The sequence below is a fragment of the Lepisosteus platostomus genome, chromosome 11 (genome assembly GCF_059453375.1).
Source record: "Lepisosteus platostomus isolate fLepPlt1 chromosome 11, fLepPlt1.hap1, whole genome shotgun sequence".
NCBI lineage: Eukaryota > Metazoa > Chordata > Actinopteri > Semionotiformes > Lepisosteidae > Lepisosteus > Lepisosteus platostomus.
In genome coordinates this window covers 7,978,692-8,000,735 of record NC_142621.1, presented here as the reverse complement: position 1 = coordinate 8,000,735, position 22,044 = coordinate 7,978,692, and the positions used below count along the sequence as shown (strand labels likewise).

At 36.8% G+C, this 22,044-nt stretch overlaps 1 protein-coding gene across 3 annotated transcripts in view; it reads left to right on the top strand.

Moving 5' to 3' along the window:
• pde4dip (phosphodiesterase 4D interacting protein) overlaps positions 1–22,044 on the top strand; it is a 92,070-nt gene that overhangs the window by 3,305 nt on the left and 66,721 nt on the right. For all 3 annotated transcript variants that reach the window (XM_088598204.1, XM_088598207.1, XM_088598203.1), the window contains exons 2-3: positions 2,642–2,694; positions 3,829–3,896. In XM_088598204.1, the coding sequence (XP_088454330.1) occupies positions 2,642–2,694; positions 3,829–3,896 (121 nt within the window). The remainder of the gene's footprint in view (positions 1–2,641; positions 2,695–3,828; positions 3,897–22,044) is intronic.

Genomic DNA, 22,044 nt, shown 5'->3' with positions numbered 1-22,044 from the left:
GATAAACAGGGCACACTGAACTGTGCTCTTAGACTTGCTTCCTGTAATTCTTTAGAGAAAGAGCAATACTTTAACCATCTTAAAATATATCTGTGTGTACAGATACATAATCTGTTCTTAAATCATTATATATGTCTACATATGTGTGATTGGATGCTTTTATATGGTTGTTTTAAAAAAAAGTTTTAGATCCCTTTTAGTTGTTTAGTGAAGAGCATATTTTTTTTAAATTAAGTCAAGGAAAGGACAGTCAGTTTTCAAAACAGATGTGTTAAAAAAAGCCTTGCACACGGTTTCATGTCACTTTTATTTGTTGATACTTATTGATAAAGTCAGGGAAGCTTATAAAGTTGTGAAAATGTTCCATCTGAGGGCCTTGTTTGTAAAAGACCTTAAGGCATATTCAGAAACTATAAGAAATATGCTGTAGTTTTTACTGTGATTACAATGAAAGGTATACGTAAGTTAATTTCTGAAATGTTTTGAGTGTTTCATAGGACATTTAATAATGTTCCTGTGCAGATGTTGATAGTTCTCATTACTGAGGATACATCCACATGCTGAGTGGGTTATTAATTTTTAATTATGAACAGCAGGGTGGACAATTAAGTTGACATTGGGGTCTGAGCCTTTATGGGCCAAATTACATTTTCTCTCCAGCGTCCTGATCAATTGGAATTCAGACAACTGTGTCATGTGGTAAAAAGGCAGTTAATTACACATTTGAACTATTATTTCTTGGTTATTGCATGCAAAATAAACCAAGACTGAGCTAACAGGGGGTTTGTATTCAGTGAATTCAAACTGGTAAGGTGATATACTGTAAGCCTAGAAATGTCTGCCTTTGGGGAGAATTGTTTTCCTTTTCTTGGTCTTCGTCTGTCCTAGCAGGTGCAGAAGTGTTTGAAACAATTTGCTGGCACATAGCATACAGCATTCAAGCAGTGTGACTTAGCAGCTGATGCTTTTATGGTGGTTTGGGGGGCCTTTTAAAAAGTGCACCCCCTACGGTGTCTCAGAAAGCAAGATAACAAAGAGCATCTTCTCAGTTTGTGGCTTCAAAGCCAATTGGGATCGCTCGTGGTTCCGAGGGTGTGCATCAGTCACAGCTGTGCACATGTCAAGGGAGAGCTGTGGATATGTGCTGAGCTTCTAATGGACCTAATCTAATTTAACTGTGACCTCCGGTTAGACTACTGCCTGACACCCAGCTGCAGCATCTCAGGTTACTAACTGCTAGTCTGGCAGCCCATGATGGTACAGTAGGTCAAGGAGAAGAATCTTGTCTCGGGAGTCTTTTCCAAAGACAACGACTCTTCTCCTGAGACAGGATTCTTCCAGGACTTCTTTTTGGCTGTTGTTGCATAAGTCCTCTTGAGTGTGATATTGCAGACAAAGCTAACGTTGAAAGCTGTGTATTCAACTCTTTATAATTTTACATATATTGCTCTTAATGTCACTCTGTTTTGGGGTTTTACAACAAGCACCCAGGGTGCTTTTGAATCTTAGGTCCGAGGTATTAAGTTAAAACTTGGAGTGGATATTCTAAGGAGTTAGAACTTACTTTATAGTATGAGATAATGGACACTAGCTTATCAGACTATGTTATTTCATGATTTTACATTATTATACTTTTAGTGTGAATGTAAGTTACTCACCTTCTACATGAAGATATGAGGTATTGATACATTTTGAGTTATGACCACAAATAACATTTTATGTAGCTAATTTGGCTGTGAGTTCAATGTGACCTGCTGTTTATGTAAACCTGTTGAACAGACATGATAGTTACCACAAAAGTTTCAAAGATGCAGCTTTCCTTTAACTTGTATTTTAATCGTCAACAATATGTTCATCTTGCATAATAGAAAAATTGTTTCATGTTGTTCAGCTCAGGGTATAAAATAACTTTGAAAAGTTATTTTACTTGACACATAACATGCCTATCAAACATTTTTAAAGATTGTCTTACAGATTGAAAACTGCATGCATTACAGATGTATCTAAAATAGCATACTCGGAAACAATTAAGTTTTTATTTCATTCTGGCATATATAATTTATATCACATATATATGTTATATTTGTTATGTTGCCCATAGCCAACTAAAATAATAGTAGGGTAGTCCTAAACTGAAAAAAGTGTCATGGAATAATTTCGAAATGTATCACTCTTATCAGTGAAAATTATGTATTTTTGGTGCTTGCATAACCTATAATCCTAAAACATTTATTTAGCTTCACCAACTGAAGTCTTCTAGGTCGTTTCTGTCATCCATATGAAAATATCAACCTGTATGGCAGGATTCACATTTGCATTGGTTTTGTCACCTTTTAACTGATTAGCATGAGATTAATGTCTATTTTTTAAACGATGGTACATTGAAGGTATGAGCATGACCACTGGAAGATAAAAATCATCCCCAGTAGTATGCTGTAACTGTGTGACTTAGTCAGAATCATGTAAGTGATAGGGCCTGAAATGAAGTACTTGTGAATCAACAAATCAGGTGACAGATAGTTTTGGTTTTTCCATGATACCACATGCCCTGTGTCATCCTTCAGTAGGAGGCAAATTTTAGATTATAAAGTCTTGTGTATAACTTGAATTGCTCCGGCTTATCTGGATATCTGTATTGCAGGGATTACCTGGAAAACAGAGAGTTCTTGACACGGAACATGAGCCACATGACAGGTGAGAGCTGTACTTTCTCTTTGTGTGTCCAGAAAAAAACAGTTGCTGCCTACAGGACTGATATGGAGTCTATTTCCATATGTTTTCTCTGTTCTAGAATTCCATGTCATTCTCTCAGACCTGGGTATTCAATTTCTTATGTTTAATTGTCAAGGACAGTTGAGAGTTTGAAAGAGGAAACTGTTTGGAAATGATTTATGTTTTTTGCTGTACTTCTGTGTCTAATACTGTATATGTTGAAGAAATTATATCATTTAATGGGACACTGGCAAAAAACAAAATAACAGCACGCAACTAGTCCAATTTATTTCAGTTCTTAAGGAACTCCTGTTGTTCAGCAGTAATTTTGCATGAAGTGAGCATATTGTAATGAATATGGGGTTAGCATAAAAGAAACTTTGGCTCCTTGAGTTCCAGTTTTGTCTGGCTATGTGTTTGATAATTCTAACTACAGAGTACATACCAATGTTGAGCAATTTGAAAACCCTCCCAGGTGCCAATCAAACTGCAGACCTTCCACCAGTACACATTTAACTGTTTTTAATAATGTTTAATGATGCTGTGTAGTGAATTTTAGGAACTGTAAGATGTTTAATTGTTGCCAGTATAACTGTGATTATGCCCTATGGGACTGTTCAGTAAGGCCACATCATTGTATCTCTGTGAGTTTTTCCTGGAATGTATTTATTTTTTTTGTTCTTTCACAATTATTTGCCATATGGCAAAAAGCAGTACCAGCTTGTCAAATTTTATTTCATGAGAAAGAAAAATAATTTGATCCACACTGAGAGGTAACACAGCTAAGCTTGAAGCATCATGCATACAGCCATTGATCAGGTTTTGCTGATGCAGTTTAAAAAGCATGTGTTTAAACTCCAGCTATTTGAAGTCGAACACTTCAAATGACTTTGGACTTTCCCGCTGTGTTATTAAAAATACCATCAAGTGTGAAGGTCAAGGTTTCAACAACACTGTACGTTTTAATTTTCATCACTTAAACATCATACTTTCTTGCTCTCTTTAGGCTTTCTTTCCTGACAAGACATCCATGCATATTCACATCCATTTCTGCCTCTTCTTGACTTATTTAGAATTTTATTGACCTTGACCTTTGTTCAATTTTTGATTTGACAGATTTTCTGAGTGATGAGACAGAGAAAGGCCCTCCTCTACAAACACACACCCTGAGAGAGTTTGAGAAGGTAAGACATAATCAAGAAATTTCCAGGTTGAGTTGCTTTTTGGGGTAACATTTTACTGGAAGGAGGCTATGAACCACGGCTGTAACTCCTTCATAAACACTACACAACACAAAACGCATGATCCTTTTGCAACCACCTGTGCAAGTTACATTACAGGCACACAGTAATGTTCAGTTATGTGTAGTGGTTCATAGCAAGACGTACAGTAGTTTTAGCTCAGAGCAGGACTCCAGTTAAAGACAAGCCAGGTGAAAATGATGGGTCTTGAAACCTAACAAGGACTTTCTGTAGATGAAGCTCAGTGACAGTAGTCCTGGCATGTGTGTGAGATTTATTTTGTTTTATGGTTTTATGCATGGTGTTTTATCGGGTTGTGTTGTGTCTATGAGGGGGTTATGGCCATGGTTAGCCTCATTGAAATACTGTACAAATGATTAAAAATGAAGTAAAAATTAGTATACAAAAGGGGGTAATTTAAAAATTTGTTGCTTGAACTTTCTTGTGCTGTTTGTTGACAGCAGTCGTTTGGGACTTTAGTATTTAGCTCTTATCACTGCATCAACTGATGTCATCTTCTTGTCTGCTTTGACCAGTGCAAGATGAAACATTTGTAGATGCCAATTGCACAATGTTTCCTTAGACTTTAAAACTTGGCCAATTTTATTCCCTCAAGAAGGTTTTTAATGCCTGTTGTTAAAGGTAACAGAACTGTGGTAATCTGCATTTAGCAAAAGCCCTATTGTTTCTGAGCAGTGTTGCTGCTGTTTTGCCAAGCTTGGAAACATCAGTTTGTCTTATGCTGTTAACTATGAAGGTTATATCTTGTCGATACATTTCTTTTTTCTGCTTTATCAAAGCTTTCCCTCAATATATTCTGGGACGTGTGCCAGATTATTTATGATATTACTTTAATGTCACTCAACTCAATTACCCTTCATATCCCTTAAAAAAATCTCTTGAGAAAGTCAGCGAGTTGGCCTCTCTTTTGGCAAGATTGTTGATAAATGGAGTACAGCCCAGGATTCTGGGAAGGGATCATGGGCAATGCAATATGTCTTAATTTAATAGGGGCACCAAACTGCAGAATCCAATCATGTGAGATGTAATGAATCATGGTAAATTGTAATTTTAAAAATCGGCTCTACCTGATCAAAACATACTTTTGGTGTCTTTGAAGTCTGACTTGTTTTGCAGAGAGAAAGCAAAGAGTAGTTCAGAAGGGAATTGTACTGATTTGCCATGCTGATTGTGAGTAATTGTTGGAATGACATCAATATAAAATAATTCCTCAGTCAGAAAACATTTAATTGATGAGAAGGCCCCTGCCCCACAGAGCTCGTTGTCAGTCTTTATAAGAACTTGCTTTTACAGCACATTTGATGAGAGGTGGCTGCAGACAATCATAATAGAGTTACAGTAATGAAGAAAATGGCAGCTCAGAAGACATTGATGCTACTGACGTGAATCCCGTGAGATTGTGTTCACCAGCACTTTGAACTTTGTTTTGGAAGTTTTGTGGTTGACTTTTTTTTTTAATGTAGCATGCAAAAGTTAGCAAGCAATATGCTTTTCATTGTACCATCAGACCCTGCTATAATAATAATGTGTCAAATTGAACCATAAACTAAAAGCACAGTTTAACCAATTTACAACTTGTTACTTACGCATGACAGGCGTAAATAGGAGAACAAGGGAGCAAAGGGAATTTGTTTGGTTTTTACATTTTTTTTTTGGTTCAAATGAAGGTTTTGTTTCTTCTGTTCGGATGTTTTATATTGTTTTTGTGTGTGACAGCTCTTTTTCCATTGAAGACGGTTTTAAAAACTACATCAGGAGCTTTGTTTGGCAGGCATCAAAATGTTGTTTCTTGGCCTAAACCCTTTGACTTAGCTCTTTACGTTTGGTTGTTAAATTGTGTATCAGACCACCAGTGATTTCAAAATAAAAATAAGGGTTTGTCAATACAACAAATGGAAGATGAAAGAAAAAATCAATACCCTTTACAATCTGTGGTAAACTGTGACTATTGAGACTAAGCTTTTGATCTAAAGACTTCAAAACCAGTATTTGGTTTAAGCTGTAACAGGCACAAAGGATAACATCAGTCACACATCTTTGTGAAACTATATGACCCTGTTATCTTAAAGAGTAATCACTTCATATCGTTTAATATGACTGTGGCTGTAATCCATATTCCACATTTGTATCAATTTATATGTGATTCGATTTAATTTGGATTTTTTTGCTCATTTAGTTCCAGACATTATCAACTGCCAAAATAACATTTGCAAATGTCAAACAATTTTAAGAACAATGAAATAAGAAAAAAACATGCATAGTGGTCTTCCTTAAACAAGTCCTATTTTAACATTTCCAAAATTGGAGGCATATGGTTCCCATAAATATGAATATAGATTTACTGTGAAAAAAGGAGATTGGCATATAGAGAAGAATTACCTATAATTTGTTATTAACATTTCCCGGGGCGAATTATGAGAGTAAATCACGGATTTGGGCCCAAATGGTATATGGTAGTTTTTAAGGTGAGGTTTCTGTTTCTGTTTTAATGACATTGTTGTGGGTCTCGTTAGATGCCTGTATACAGTATATCTGGAATGGCTGGTATTTTGGCTATACACAGAATTTTCTGTTTTACATCTTAAATAGTTGTTATTGTATAGCGCACACTGCACTATTTATTCAAATAAAAAGTAAATGAATTACTTTTTTGAGCTGACAACAGAGAACAGAAATACTGCTTCGTGGCTAAATAAACATTTCATTTTCTGCTCTGCTTGTGTGCGGTTTCTATTTCTAATGAAGCTCTTTGTCTCATTGAGTTGCCTGAAAACAAAAAGTATATCCAATACTTCTAATAAATCAATATTAAAATGAACAGAAAAATATAAACTTTTTCATTGTCCTGTAATATTCACATGCAAAGCATTCCAGAAACTTAATAACCTAAATTTTGGAGCATCTGTGAAGAATATTGATTGTTCTTGCACTTTCTCAGAAAAAACTGAAAAAATGTCTATCACTAGCTGTCGCTATAACTTGTCTGCAGGACATTTGTTTGAATGATATTCTGAAAAAAAAAATCCCCTGAAATTTCTCACATTTATTTGGGAGTACAGGCTTAAAAACCTTTATGAGCTTGTAACGTTTTGGAATGGAAAAACAATTGAGTTGTAAGACTTGTATCAAAAGTAATTGTCAATTTATAGTTTTGCTGGTAGAAGTTAAAACATGGTTCTTAACATTTTGTATGCTATCCAGAGCAAGGCTAGACAGTCTGCCAGCTCACTCCACCAAAGAGTTTTGGAGTAACCAGCTCCTCAGTTATTTTACTGAAAATTACCAGGGCCAGTATACGATATTGAATACTTTTGATCTTCTAGAAGATACTATGAGTGTTCATTGTACAAGCAGTAAAGGGATACAGTTGCACACATAAACTAACCAGATCAAGTCATGAAAATGAACCCCAGCACACAGCAATCACACAGGAAAAGGAGGCTGTTCACTTCAAAGAATTGCAACCTGAACTCTCAGTAGCAATCCCTTATAGCCTCCTCTACCAACCTCAGACCTATGCTGGCTCTACATGTGTATGACATTTTTATGTGACATTGCTTTAATGTATCTTTTGCTCTTCTTCACAAGTCACGGCTCTATTGGCCTCACTGTAAGAGGATGAAAAATTTGTGACTTGTTGTTACCATTGGTTATACGCCCTAACTAAATTGTGTTTTATCTTTTTCTAACTTGTGAACCTCTCACGCATGTAATTCTTTTTTTTTTTAGTCAGTAAGGTACGTTTTGGGGAGAAGCAGGGTGTAATGTTCGTTTTTGGCGAGAGTTTGTTTTGCCGGTTCTTTTCAGAAGGACTTCAAAGGCGCAGTCAGGGCTTTTGTGGGTTCCATCAGTATCGTCGGTTTTCCAGTGACTACAAAGGCTGTCAGCTTTGTCAGCGTTGCAGAGTTAAAAGAACATGCAAATGAAACACGTTACACTAGGTCAGGGTGGTAATCGACTGTATATATCTTGTCTGTGGATGCTTACTGATTAAAAAGAGCCAGATATGTGTGGTGCTAGGACTCAGCAGGTAAAGCACTCCTGCTCACCATGCCATTAAAATAACAGACCAGACATGGCAGAGTTCAGTTGTGAAAGCAGCTGGTGGGCACATCACATGCTCAACACAGTGGAGATTGTGTCTGTTTAAATGGGTAACTATTAGCATGTGTCCGACACTGGATCTGGGCTGAATTATATTTCATTTTCTTCCGTTTCACTTAAATTCGATTTGATTGGTGGGTTATTATTTCCTGACATGAGACTGATACTTGATACACTTAGTCTAAATTGCTATCATTTCCAATATTGCAGAGGAGGGGGAAGTGTAGCCCTGGCTGGTAAGTCGCACAGCGGCTGGGGTGATTTAAGTGACGGCAAAGACGTGAGCAGAATACCGAGTGCAGCCTTCAGAAGGAGGGGGACATGGTCGGTATAACACTAGTGCCGCCACCTAGAGGATACTGGATGAAGTACACCGCCCTTAAGATTGTTAACAGAAGGGTGTGAGAATATTGAAGGTCCTAGACTGTCTGATTGTTCACAGGCATGGGAAACAAACAGTTTGACAGTTTGTGCCTATGCAACAAGAAGGTTTTGTTCACAGTGGGCTGTGTGTGGAGAGGAGATTGGGAAAACAAATAATTGCGGTAATGTGCTGCTCATATTCCATCCATCCATTTGCAACCAGCAACCACTTGAAATTTAATGAGACCCACAAAATAATAGGGATACCCATATGATCTGTCATTTTCAAAATGTGGATATGTTGCTTCTAGTGATGGGATAATTACTAGCATGCATATTGTTCTCTTGAATGTTATATTAAAAGTTGGAATTTATGGGAAGTGTTAACTCAATAAAACATAAAGTCAAACATATCTGAGTCTTAAGACTTAAGTCTTGGCTTTCTAAATAGAGGAATGAGAGAATGTGGTTAGAAAGCTAATAGAAAGAATTTAGAATAAAAAGGAATAGAAAAACTGAAGTTCACACATTCTACAAGACCGCAGTTTATTACCGCAGTCATTATAACTACTATCAACAGTCTTAAGTAAAGATGACAACAAGTTGCCCAGACCTCTTCTGTAATGGGTGGGCTAGATCTTGCAGTGAAACTCCATTGACATGACTCTGCATGACATGACTTTTAGAGAATATCGAAGACTAAGTGACGGGTTGACCTCCAGAGAATTTAAACAGCAACGTACACAAAAACAACATCCAGCTCTTTTCCTCTCTGCACTTGAACAGCTTTGGGTCTACCTACAGTACACACTAAGCTCTGCGATTTGTGTCTTAGCGATTATCTGTTTATCTGTCTCTCTCTCCATCTATTATTCCTTGCCTCTCTCGCTAACTCTCTGTATATACAGTACTTGAATATTTTGTATGCTTTATTTTCTTCATTTAAGCAGCCCGTTACAGGACTGATTTGCTTTTAATCAATACCAGAATTTGATTCTGTTTCAAATTAGACAGACATGTAATCTGGACATCTGTCTAACAGTCCTGAGAAGACTAGAGCTGCGGAATTTTCTTTTTTTTCTTTGCTCTGCATACCAGCAGGCTAAAAAAAAAACATCTTGGAAAGGCTTGCTGAGGAAGACTTGTTTTTTTTTAAAGAAAATCAAGTTCTTAAAAAAATCTTTAGTGGTAATTGTAGGCTTCTCATAAATTGACGATGGATATGATCTTTTTGCCTGTTCTTGGACTCCTCACTAAGATTCTCAATGTGGGGCATCGCGCATGTTATCGAAAAACTGGGGCAGAAGGTTTAACCTCAGTACTGTGGCCAAGCTTTGTACTCATGAGCCCAAGTTGAACAAATTCCATTTTAGATTAATCTTTGGCCACACGTTAATATTTTAAATAATAATAAATATTGTTTATTACATGCATTGAGTTTGCATGTTCTCCCTATGGGAACACGGGTTTTCTTCAAGCGTGCTGGTTTCCATCTACAGTCCAAACAGGTGCTGGTTAGGTTAACTGGTGTCTCTAAATGATTTCCCACATACATGTGTGTGGATGTCCTTCAATAAACTGGTGTCCTATCGAGGGTGTATTCTGTCTGGTCTTGTTTGCTGCTTGATTAGACCCTGGGCTCAGCGTGACTCTATATTGGACTAAGGAGGAAATGAAAATGGATGGGTGTTATGCAGGATTGTCTTCTAAGGCGTTTAGGTGAAACATTAGTAACTCGCTGGTTGGTATACTGACCATTTTTCCCTTTTATCCAGCAAATTCAACATCTCTAAATAACTAATGACTGAATGTATGTACAGATGAGACAAAATAGTTGAGCAATTATGAAAATATCCATGCTAAAAAAATTAAAACTATTTAGAAAATAGATAAGCGTGCTCATTAAAAGCAAATGAGTTCTTGCATTGGAGGTGAGCTGGAAATCATAATAGGCCCTGAGACATTCTTGGCCAAAGTAACAAAGCCCTTTGCCAGTGTTCATGGAATAATTTATTGTGATTTGTGTTTTACTAGTTCCTATAGGAGAAACGTATTTCAAGAAGACAGACTTAATATCAGCGTGTGTCTTGCATGTCCCCAGTTCTACAAAAATGTAGAAAATAAAATATATTATTTAAAAAATCAATGTTTTTTTACGACATCAGTTTAGTATGTCCTCTAAAAATGATTTTACAGCATATGAGACATAGCTCCAAAACCCTTGTAAAAGAACAGAAATTAATACAGTTGTAGGATTATTACTTGCTGGTTTAGTATACAACTCTCTGTAAAGAATAAATAATGGTAACACAATCAGGATCAAATACGTACCACATTAGTATATATTGTTTCAATTAACTTTAATTGAGGACTAATCCGAAACAGATGGATATTTATTTAATTTGCAATGCAAAGGTGGTATTAATAAATTCCAGTCTGATTTTCCCATAATAACAGTCCCACACCTTTAATTACTTTAAAAATAAGGGAAAGTGAACACAGAAAATTGGATTATGTCTGGCTTATACATTTAATATGGGATTCAGGTTTAATGCAAGTGTCTTGTAATGACTAGTGCTGGAAACAAGTTAACTTGGCATGACAAAGTAACACGCTCAAAGGAGAAATTCTGTGCACCAGAGGTTTACAAAAATCATCCAAAATACTGGTCAGTGTGTTATGTACTTATGGCCAAAATAGACGTATTTCAGTCAAATAAAACCATGCATGACAGATCATTAAATTAATATTATTGTTATTAAGCTATCTACATTTTTTTTCACCACAAAACAATGTGCAGTTCATTTCAAAACATGTCTGACGAAAGTTTGAAGATTCTCCAAACCAATTCATGATGGTAGATACTATGTAGGCATCTTAACGTTTTGACCAATACTGCTTAGCATAATTCTAAAGGAATGCTAAACTTCTAAACTCTATTACATAACTGATATTAGGTCATCATTATAATTGTAAAGCCTAGTTGAATATATCTTTTTTTCAAGCAGTCAACTTTATCTCATAGGCTTTATTGACACCTAAAACAAAATACAATATGGCAGGTGGCTGAGTAGGTGGATGTGAAGGTCAGCTGTTTTCAAAAACATTGTGCTGACTGTAATCGCATCCCAGACAGAGCTTGACATGTAAGTTGTTCTATTAGTGAAAAAATGAAGCTACAGAGTTAATGATTGCATGCAGACGTGTGCACTATACACTAAGCTCTATGTCTTTCAAATATTTAACTCCTTATGGTGTCTATTAAGTGTTTCCAGATAGGAATTTGTAACAGTTTAGTTTATATTTTCAATATGTTTTAATTAGAATGGTAATTCTTTTAGAATAATGATGGACTGATGAGGAACTGGACTGTAATCTATCAAATGAGCAGAGGCTCTATGTTAATACTTTTTAACAAAGAGCTTTGTCCTTTTGCTTCTGAGGCATGTTGTTGACGTCTTAATGAACATCCAAGTGAAATACTCATTTAATACATCTGCCATGTTTCTTTATGTAGACATGTCCCTGATTGTCCCAGATACATTTCACTTCATCAGTAATGTTTCTTTTGCGGTTGGAGTACTGGAAGAACCTTTTGATATTTATTTTTGCCAACATTTCAATATTCCTTTTTTTCTGTCTTTAACTGTTTTAGCATCGCTTTTGCCTCTAGCAAATCATTGTACTCCTTTTAAAATAATTTTCGAATGTGCCTTATTTTTCCTTGTATTTGTCCTAAGTTTTCTATAGCTGAATGGAAATGTGCTCTTGATTTATCAATTCATTTTAGAACGATTTGATTTTTCTTAGTGTTTTGTTTATGGCATCAAACAGCTCATTTTATTATAGACTGCACGATAGAAATCCTAAAACTACCTCTCTGTCAGCATTTACAGCTGCGTTTTATAGATAAAAAACTTAACAGAAAAATCTCAAGACAGCTGTTTTTTTTTCTGAACTGACCATGTTGAACAATATTGAAAGTGCTTCTTTTGTTAAAAGTAGGGAGCAAAAATGACAAAAATTGTAGTTCAAGTCTGACTTTACATTTGGAAATAAATCCCTACGGTTAATCTGAAACTCCAGATGTTCAATAATATTTTTTTTAGACTGCGTGGCATTTTACACTTCTTCTGTGCCAAATGATCAGTGTGTTTTAAGACATAAGCCATTATAAAAGCATTTTGATATTCAGTGTGATTTAAGAGCAGCGCTACTCTTAAAAATGTGGTTAACTACAGTAACGAAAGACAGATATTTTATGTTACTGTAATCTGGTAAACAGATAATTTACGTATTTTCTCAAAACAAGACAAAACCATAGTCGTTTGGACCGATCTTTTTTACTGCCACCTTCTGGAAAATTGACGAATTGCACTTTTTTGCATGGACGTTTCCACACCTCCCAGAAGGAGGAATAGCTTTTGGTTAGCAAATGTCGACAAAATAAAAAAGAACAAGCAATTAAGCTTCTTACAGTATATCAATAATTAGTTTAATTAATTGGTGCAATGAAAATATTACCTGTGTGCACTGGAGTTGGCCATCTCTGATTCAGCGTGATTTGAACATCTGAAAATAAGACTTTCTTTTAATCTTTGTGTAATTTATGTGATACTCGGTTCTAAGTAACTGGACATGACAAGTGGAAAAGAACATTTGATTGTGATGTACAGGAAATGGTGTCCTTGGTTTGCTGTACAAGACCTTGGTGACGTATCACAGCCCAAAGGCGAGATACTCTTTGAAGACTCGCAAACATCAAATTTGTGGTGCTGCTTCAGTCCAGAAGCCAGCTGGTATTTATTTCGAATTACGTACTTGGTATTGATTTTTTTTATTAAGGGAACAAAGCGAAAATAGCTTGCTTTGTTCAGACTTTGTTTTTTTGGAACTGTTTTTAATTGTGGAAAAGAGAATGCAGCTAAGGAATAAATCTGTTTTCTAAGATTGTATTACAGTCTGTAAAAAGCAAATGAGTCAGCTGGTGAAGTTTACAACAGTTCACAGCATTTGGGTCTAACTGAACCTGTTGATATTTTTAATTACTTTAAACAATGATAATGAACACTGCAGTTACTTATAGTTACAGAAACATTTATGGTAGCAGCTGTTTATTCTGACCCATTTCCCAGAGTCCTCCTTGTCCTTATCTTTCCAAAAGGTGATGAGAGTACATGCAATTATGTCTTTTTATAATAACTGTGAACATATTTTGCGATATCTTTTCAAAAGGGGTAAATCTGGTTTAAGACATAATAATGACGCATAGTAGCATTCTCTCCGCAACAGGATATTAGGTTGTGGAACGTTGTAAAGAAAGAGTTACGTTTGACCAGTACTGATAATTAAAGGGAAGTTAGGTTACTGGTGTTTTGTAGCTCAGCTGGTATTTACAACACATAAAAAACAACAATTAAATTGCAGCAACTACAGGAAAAGATCATAATCCCCTGGTTCACTGTAATCACTGAGGATTAATGAGACCCAGATTGTTTTTTTTTGTTAGTTTGTGTACTGAGAGGGCTGTGGCTTTCATTGATACAGGTTGTCACATAAACCGATGTCATCGTTATCCAGCTTTGTCAAAAGCATGGGAAAAATGGGGGTGACATTACTAACTGCACTGCGTTCATAAGACAAACCAGTGGTTGAATTGGGAGTGACCTTAATGAACAGTTTCCTAATTCCACATAAAATTAAACATGTTTTTTGGGGCAGGAAATTGGTAAAAAACAGAGTTCCACAAATATGTTTATTAGACATTAATGGGTTAGCTTCCTTTAAAACAATGTGTGTTATGTTAATTATGTTAGGGTATTTCTCATCAGGACTATTTGTCTTTCAGGACAGGAAGTCTTTCTTTTTATTGGCAGTTCCCTAGATGAAGCCTGATAGGTTTATGATATGCTTTATGTCTATACAGTCCTTTTCTGTGGATGCTGTTGATGGACGTTCTGAGAGACAGGATACTGCAGATTGTTCCAGGCTCTGTATGTGTCTACTCTCTGTTCTGTTGTGCTTTGTGAAAACAGGGCCTACTCTTTGGAAGCATGAAATGGTTAGGTACTACATCAACCTTGAGGCCCTGATAAAAAATAATTTAAAAAAACTACAGTTTTTGTAAAATCTTATATTTTTCATCTACAAGTTGTTAACTGCACCATATCATATATCGTATACGTTGTGTGTGTAACCATGTTGTTGGCAAAGGTGTTCTCAGAATTACGAATTTGGAAGGAGTTTCCAAAATTGTTTCAAAGAATTTCTATGACTGACTGTAATGTAAACACCTGTACCTTTTATGCACCAAACCTTTAATTTAACACAATGGTTATATTAGATGCCAGATCAAAGCAAAAATAGAACTCATATATGCCCTTGGCAGGGATTGAGCCAAAACCCAGAGATGAAAAGCAAACCTACTTAAACCATACTGTTGTCTTATTGGTGTGACACCACCAGTAAGAGTTTTATATGTCATTGGGCAGGCTGGTCTCAGCTCTTCAGTACTTTAGGCCAGAATCTTAATCCAGAGCAGGAATTTTAAATGAATTTTGTTCTCTCCGCAAGACATCGGAGAAGCTCTCGCCACATTTCTCCCACTTGCTGACTCTGGTCAATTTCTTGCCGGTGTGGGAGTGCGATGCGAGTCTAATTTTACAGGGAAAAAAGGCACAAATGCGTGCCTCCCGTGATTGCAGATGTGAGTTCTGCTTTTCCAAGCTGGAGTGATGTAATTCCCCATTGCATTGGGTAATGTGCAGCGCCCTCAACATTATTGAACAGCTCTCTTCTTAATAATTCAGCCCCAGCTGGTAACAGTAGGACTTAATGGACAGAGTTGCTGAGATTTGTGCTCTTTTTAGGCTCCATCTGAGAGCTTAGCATGGCTTCTGATGAAGTCATATCCTGTCTGGCTCCTGTACTAAAGTTGCTCAGATCTCTTCAGCATTAATATTTGTGTAGGAGTGTGTTAGGAAACACTATGCTGTGTGATCTGGCTCCAGGGAAGCCTTTCGGACCTAGACCGATGATTTTCACTCTGGGAGACTATTTGGGCTGGTTTAGCCTTGGGGATTTGAATGTCAGAATGCAGTAAAGCTGCTTTTGTGATCTTCAGCAGTTTTGGCCAAGTCTGGTATTCAGAAATTCTGTCATGTGGTACGATCACGTTTAAATAATTTCACTTTACTGTACACGCACAAATGAACACAAAGGTGCCATTTGAATGAGAAAGTTAGTCACAAGGGAAGGTATTGTTTTTATGGCCGTGAATGTGTTGTTTTGACTGCACATTTTCTCTAATAGTATACTTTAAGGTGTATGCTAGATATATGAACTAAAGACCAACTTATACTGTAAATATGTGCAATGTGACATCCTTATATATTCTTTTTCTAAGATGTTACCTTTTTATCAACTTACTCTGTATATAATCCAGACACAACCGTCTTCGTTTCAAGTGTTGCTTCTCACATGTAGCAACATAAAAATTATCATGCTTTGGCCTAATTAAGTGTCCCAGCTGGATTGAAGTTGGTATTTTGTACAAAATACCAACTTCATATAGTTTTTAAATACATTTCACAGTCATAATGTTTCCAGGCTATACCTGTATACCTATACCTGTGGTTGTGTGTATCGTGTTTTAGGCGTTTTTTAGGCATTACAAAGTTCATATTGTTTAATAATGTGTGCATTTCCAAAACTTTGTAAAGTAGTTTAACAGCCTTGGTGTTTGAGTTCATATGCCAGTTTCCAAAATAAATGTGTGTTGATAAATTATTACACTATATATATATGGCATATATAGCAAAAAAAATCAAGGTAAGCTAAGATCAAAATCCTAAGCTCATAGCTAGCCTGGCTTTGATATTTTTTTTATTCTTTGAAAAATTAATAATCAGGTGGCTGTGACCATATCTGGAAAAATCACACAGATAATCTAATAATCTTCCAATTATGGGAACCTTGTCAGAAGTATAAGGAAAAGACTAAGCTCTGACAGATGCCTTCTTGATTTTGTACGCATGGGGTGATCTTACCACAACATGTGTGATGGCCAGCGATGTCCCTTAGAGAGTATTGGAGTTCATTATTGATTAGAAGTGTCATTCTGTCAGAGTTGGGGAATGAGGTGTCCTACTTCCTTGGGTAGATATCGAATTCGGGGACAAACGAGGTGTAAGAGGCATTATCTTGTTGCCAAGAATGTTTATTTTTTATTTTTATATTCATTCACAATCTCGGATAGAAGCCCATTCCCTTTAGTCCTTAATCAGATTTTTACGGGAGTGATCCGTCACAACAGGTATGAATAAAAAAAAAACCATTACCAGTAACAAAAGCGCAGAAGACAAGGCAGCAACCAGCAACAGCATACCACATTATAACCATATCGTCACGTTCTTCATTGTGAATTGTTCACCCTGACTTTGAAGCAATATTCGGATGTCTCTCGAAAAGAGTAGGGGTGTTAACACCAGTGTCCTGGCCCTCTGGCCTTTAGCAATCATAGCCCCTTAATAATCGCCATGTATGAATTGGATTCGTTACTTTGCTGCCTCTCCATTGATAGCTGGTGTGTGATGAGCGTACTGGATGAACTTTGGCTGCTGTCACATCATCCAGGTGGGGGCTACATATTGATAGTGGTGGAGGGGATCCCCATTACCTGTAAAGCGTTTTCAGAGTTTCCAGAAAAGCTCTAGATTATTATTATGAAACAACATTTTTGAATTAATTATTTAATTAGACTCAACCAGTCAAACGTATCAGACCAAAATCGTATTAGTAATCAGTTATGCTCCCTTGTTTTCTTGGGGTTATATGGCTGTCACAACAAACAAATGTGCATTTTTCTTACATCTTCAAATGATTAGCTGCTTTTCTTTAATGAATGCTGAATGCATTAGGTCAGTGATATGAAGAAATACAAGCAATCTTTGTTAGCTGGTTATTTGCGGGATGTACTATGGTCACATTCAGTTACAAAATAAATGTGTTTGGCAGTTAATGAAATTCAGAAAGCACTAGTACATTTTAAGTAGTAACAGCAGCGTTGCACAGATTGCTAGAAATGTTTGTCCTTTGTTATTGACAGCTGCGCACTGAGGGCACATATCTATACTCTGAAAGAATCCACCTGACTTTTTTTTCTGCCATGGAAATAGAATTATTGTCTCCATTAATTGCATGTAATTAAATATTGAGCTATCAAAATGTATTGCCTGCTATAGCCCTTTATTTCCTGGAATTTTTTTTTCTTCCAAATTGCTTTTGTTGTTTTGCTTCTTTTTTTTTCCCAATTTGCTCACAGGCATGTTGATAAAGCAGCTCCAGTTGGGAATATGGGATGAGTCAGATTTGTGTTTTCTCGGTAATTAAAAGAAGGAATTCTGGTTTTCTTTTGGGAAATTTGTACAGAATTACTGGAAGGCTTAGTGGAAAAGTTCCTTGACAAACCGCTGGCAGGCCGCTGAGGCCATCCCAGTGCTGTGCCTTCACGCAATTGGCACTCATGGACCCCCATCTGGAAGTAATTTCGGGGAAGAGGGAAAGAAGGAAGGGGAGAATAATGCTGATGAAAGGATGAAAGAAAGTAACCTCCCCCCAGCCCTGCGCTGGTTTTGCCAATTAACCCTTCTCTGTTGTCTGTGAATAGTACTGCTGTTGCCACTGCAGTAAGTACGGAGCTGTGATCAGGGCTCTGGCTAGATAACTGAAAGGCAGTGGGTTCGTTTCCCACCTGGACACTGCTGTTATACCGTTGAGCAAAGGTATGCCGCGCAGATTGCTCTTGGAAACATTCCCAGCGGCAAAAATGGGCACAAACAGGAGTTGCTGAGACTGAACGTGTCAGCCAAATCGATTCATAATCGCATCCCCACCCTGCAGTTTGTGAATAATGATGTGCTGTTGCTTGAGCCATTCCACAGGCCTCCAGAGGGATCATCCTGACAGATGCTGACATGTAATAGGGGGCCGGCAATGCAGAGAAGGAGTCAGGGGGTATACTGTGAAGCCAAGGCTCCAATTTGTTTGCCATTAGAAGATTAATTTTCATTTCGTCCAAAAGAATCTAACTTTGAGAAGCGATTTTTTTTTATGGTTGCATCATTAGTGGTTAAGACTTCAGACTGCATTTGATTTGAGGGGTGTTTAACTGAATATGAAAAATCTCCTCTCCCTGTATTCCCCAAAGAGATATTATTAAGCTGCATATTCACACTCTTTTTGAGCTCAACAACTGGTCAGACCATGCACGGCAAATTTTCTGGTCAATTTACTTTCTCATAAATAGTGAGCAAAAATATAGAGTAGTGGCAGTTCAGGATGTCAGATTAATTGCTTTCTGCTACTTTCCATTTTTAGAAGACAGAGATGTGTGCAGTCAGCTTAATAAAAAAGAAAAACGAAAATTATAGGCTTAGATATAATTGACCATCCATGTGGAATCAAATAAAATCATTTTCCAGCTTGTATCAGAAGCAAACTGACAGTAACATTGCTTTCTGACTAGAAATGTTGTTATCTGTAATCTTGTCTTTCGAATAGTCAGATAAGCAAAGTTTATTATAGCAACTCATTTCTATAGCATATATATAGTTGTCTGTTGTGCAGTTGTCATGCCTTACAGTCATCAGGTGTCTTATTGTCTTGAGAGTGTACTGCTTGTGTATATCGGCAATAAAATCAACCAGAAATCAGATATGGGAAATTCTTTAATTCCAGGTATCCATTATACATGGATAGAAAGAATCTGTATGTTAGTTTTTAACTAGAGTTTCAAGGGGATATATGGGGAAATATGTAGAAGATAATGTCACATTGAAAAGGAGAAAGAAGAACACAGTATTTAGGTCTTCTTCACCTGTGAAAGCTTACAGTACATCTGAATGACAGACATTTGTAAAGGTCTCCAAAATTGAAAAACGTCAAATCCATTCACCTTTCTGTCAGATTTTATTAACTATTCTATTAACAATAACAGATGATGAATAAAGTATTTTAGATGGAAAAGGCTATCATCTGGAAATATATTTAGGGATGGAGGTTTAGGCTATGGTCAGAATTTATTCCTTAGTATTCAATTAACAATAATCATTCTTATTTTAAAATAGTAAAAATAAACAATGGTATTTTATGTTATGTCATTATTTTAATTAATTAAAATGTTAATTATTATGTTAATGAATAATGATCACATTTCTGTCATTCTATTCATATTTAGTAAGATATTTAATTTATAAAATGTTTATAAAAGGGCATTTTCAACCCGTAATTTAAGATGTCAGTAGATAAGCTTCCTGGTATTACAGTGTGCTAAAATCCATATGGGGGTTAAAAGAGAAAAATAAATTTCAAACAGGAATAATAATAGAAAAGCAGAGGGCAAAGAGCACCACCAAGTATAAGACTGTAAGCCATCAGCACAGGGCTGTAGATTATGCTGATTGTTATAGACTGAAACACAGGGAATGATTTACGAAGAATTACATTTCTGATGCTTTCACCTTTTCCTGTCCTCTTTGTTTTAAAGCTCTCTTTGTTCTGACCCACAACCAAGAACTGCAGTCGACACAGAGGCAAAGAAAGGATCTCTTTGACATCTGTTTTGCAAATGCTGTTACCTGCTGTGCAGAATGTATTTTTCATAGTGCAGAGCAGAAGAGGAAGGCAGCTCAATGCAGTTTAAGTCTTTAATGTTTTTTTTTCTTACTGTAGTACTTGACTAACAGTCAGGTACACTGAAGTAGAGGAAAGACTGTTCATGTTAGAAAAGTCTGATGCTGTCTGATGAAGTAGCACCAGCTATACAGGCCTGAAGAACAAACTGACCCCAATAATCTAGAGATCGCTGGTTTAAATCCGGGTTTTGTTATAAAGCTATTGTAATAAATATTCTCCAAGTGGCTGTGCACAATTTGCCAAGCACAACTAAGGCTGGGCAAGTTTGTAGTAGGTTTCCTGTACAAGGGGCACCCCTCTGGCTTGCCAGACTCCTGCGAACTTGTAGAAGTAGCTTGAGAAAGCAGCGTCTGTCCTTGACTCCATGTGCCATTGTGCAGAAACAAAACAGACGGGCCCACAGTGCGCATTTTAGAAGACATTGCCATGTTGTCTTGCCTGGGATTTAGCAGAGCTGATGTTGATTGAAGAATTGGGCAGTTCAAATAAAAAGGTACAGAAAAAAGAAAAGTATTAGAGATTTAAAATTGACAAAAAATACTTTGATTTGTGTACATTTTGAAAAAATATTGTGCCTCTTTATTGTAAAGTCCATTTTGCAGAACTATTTAAAATCTTCAGATTAGGAATTCAGCATCTTGTACAACAGTAATATAACGGATGTTAATTGTACATGTTTGGTTAATTTTGAGTGGTTCAACCAGGAAAGGCTCTTGAGTGAATGAACTCAGATCAGTGATCAGGGGTTTGAGCCTAGGTAATGTGACTAGCTATGGGTGACCCCAAGCAGTGGCGTAGAATACCACTGCGTTACATGAGGAGGATAGAGGTAGATAAAGGAATTTATTTGCCATATATACCTGTACAATGGGATTCTTATCCGTGCCCTTCTCTCGGGACATGCACAGTACTACAGACAACAGATAACATAGCACAACGTAGACAGTACTTTACAATCAGTAAATCATAAATAGTGATGGTATGTACAGAGAATCATCACACAGAACAATAAATACATACATGGTAGCCAAGTCAAAAGTGCAGAGTGCCGAGGTGTGTTGAATTCTGAGACATTGCACGGTTAGCTGTAAAGGTGTGCCCTGCTGTAGTGTAGAAGCTGTTCTTAAGCTTAGTGGTCCATGCTTTAATGAACATTTCATTGTATTTTTAAATACAGTATATAGTAAACTAGGGCATTCTTGGCTGGCAAAGTCATCCCTGTACCCTCCTAGGCACTTGAAGAAGTGCTGTGCATTCAGTGAAGCATGTGCCTCTATAATTATATCTGAGCTTCCGGTACAGGTCTGTGTCGCTGCTGACAAGAATGAGTGGCTCGATTATGGGCAGGTCAGAGGAGTCTGCTTCCATTTCCTCAGTCTCCCCAGTGCATGGTTGCGGGGTTCATAGTTTCAACTTATGTGAAAAACATACAATGGGGTCTTCCAGATCAGGTGGGGATTCTAAATTCTAAGTAGTCATTTCCAAATGTCTAAAACATGTAGTAACGTACATTCATAATATGTATGAAAACCTCAAAAAAAATACAATGAAACCTTTTGAATACACTGACAAATGGGTTGATTTGGGATCCTGAATTCCAGATCAAGTCAAAATGTCTTTTTTAAACAAGTTGTAACGGGAGTCTAATGATTTAACGGTGCTTACAGCAATGTTTATTGAGTTTTTGATTGAACACAGCATTGTCACGGGTGACACACGGTGTGTGGTTTGTTTCTGGAGCAGAATGAGGTTGCTGTGGCTGCCGAAACGCTGTTTGTTGGCCTTGCTCTCTGCGCTATGTTGTGAGGCACACACTAGCTTGTGTGCTTCCCATGACTTGCCTGTGGAGCAGAGTCGCAGATTGAAATTGTGACATTACCCAGGTTTTGCGTTTTGTCCTAAAATCAAC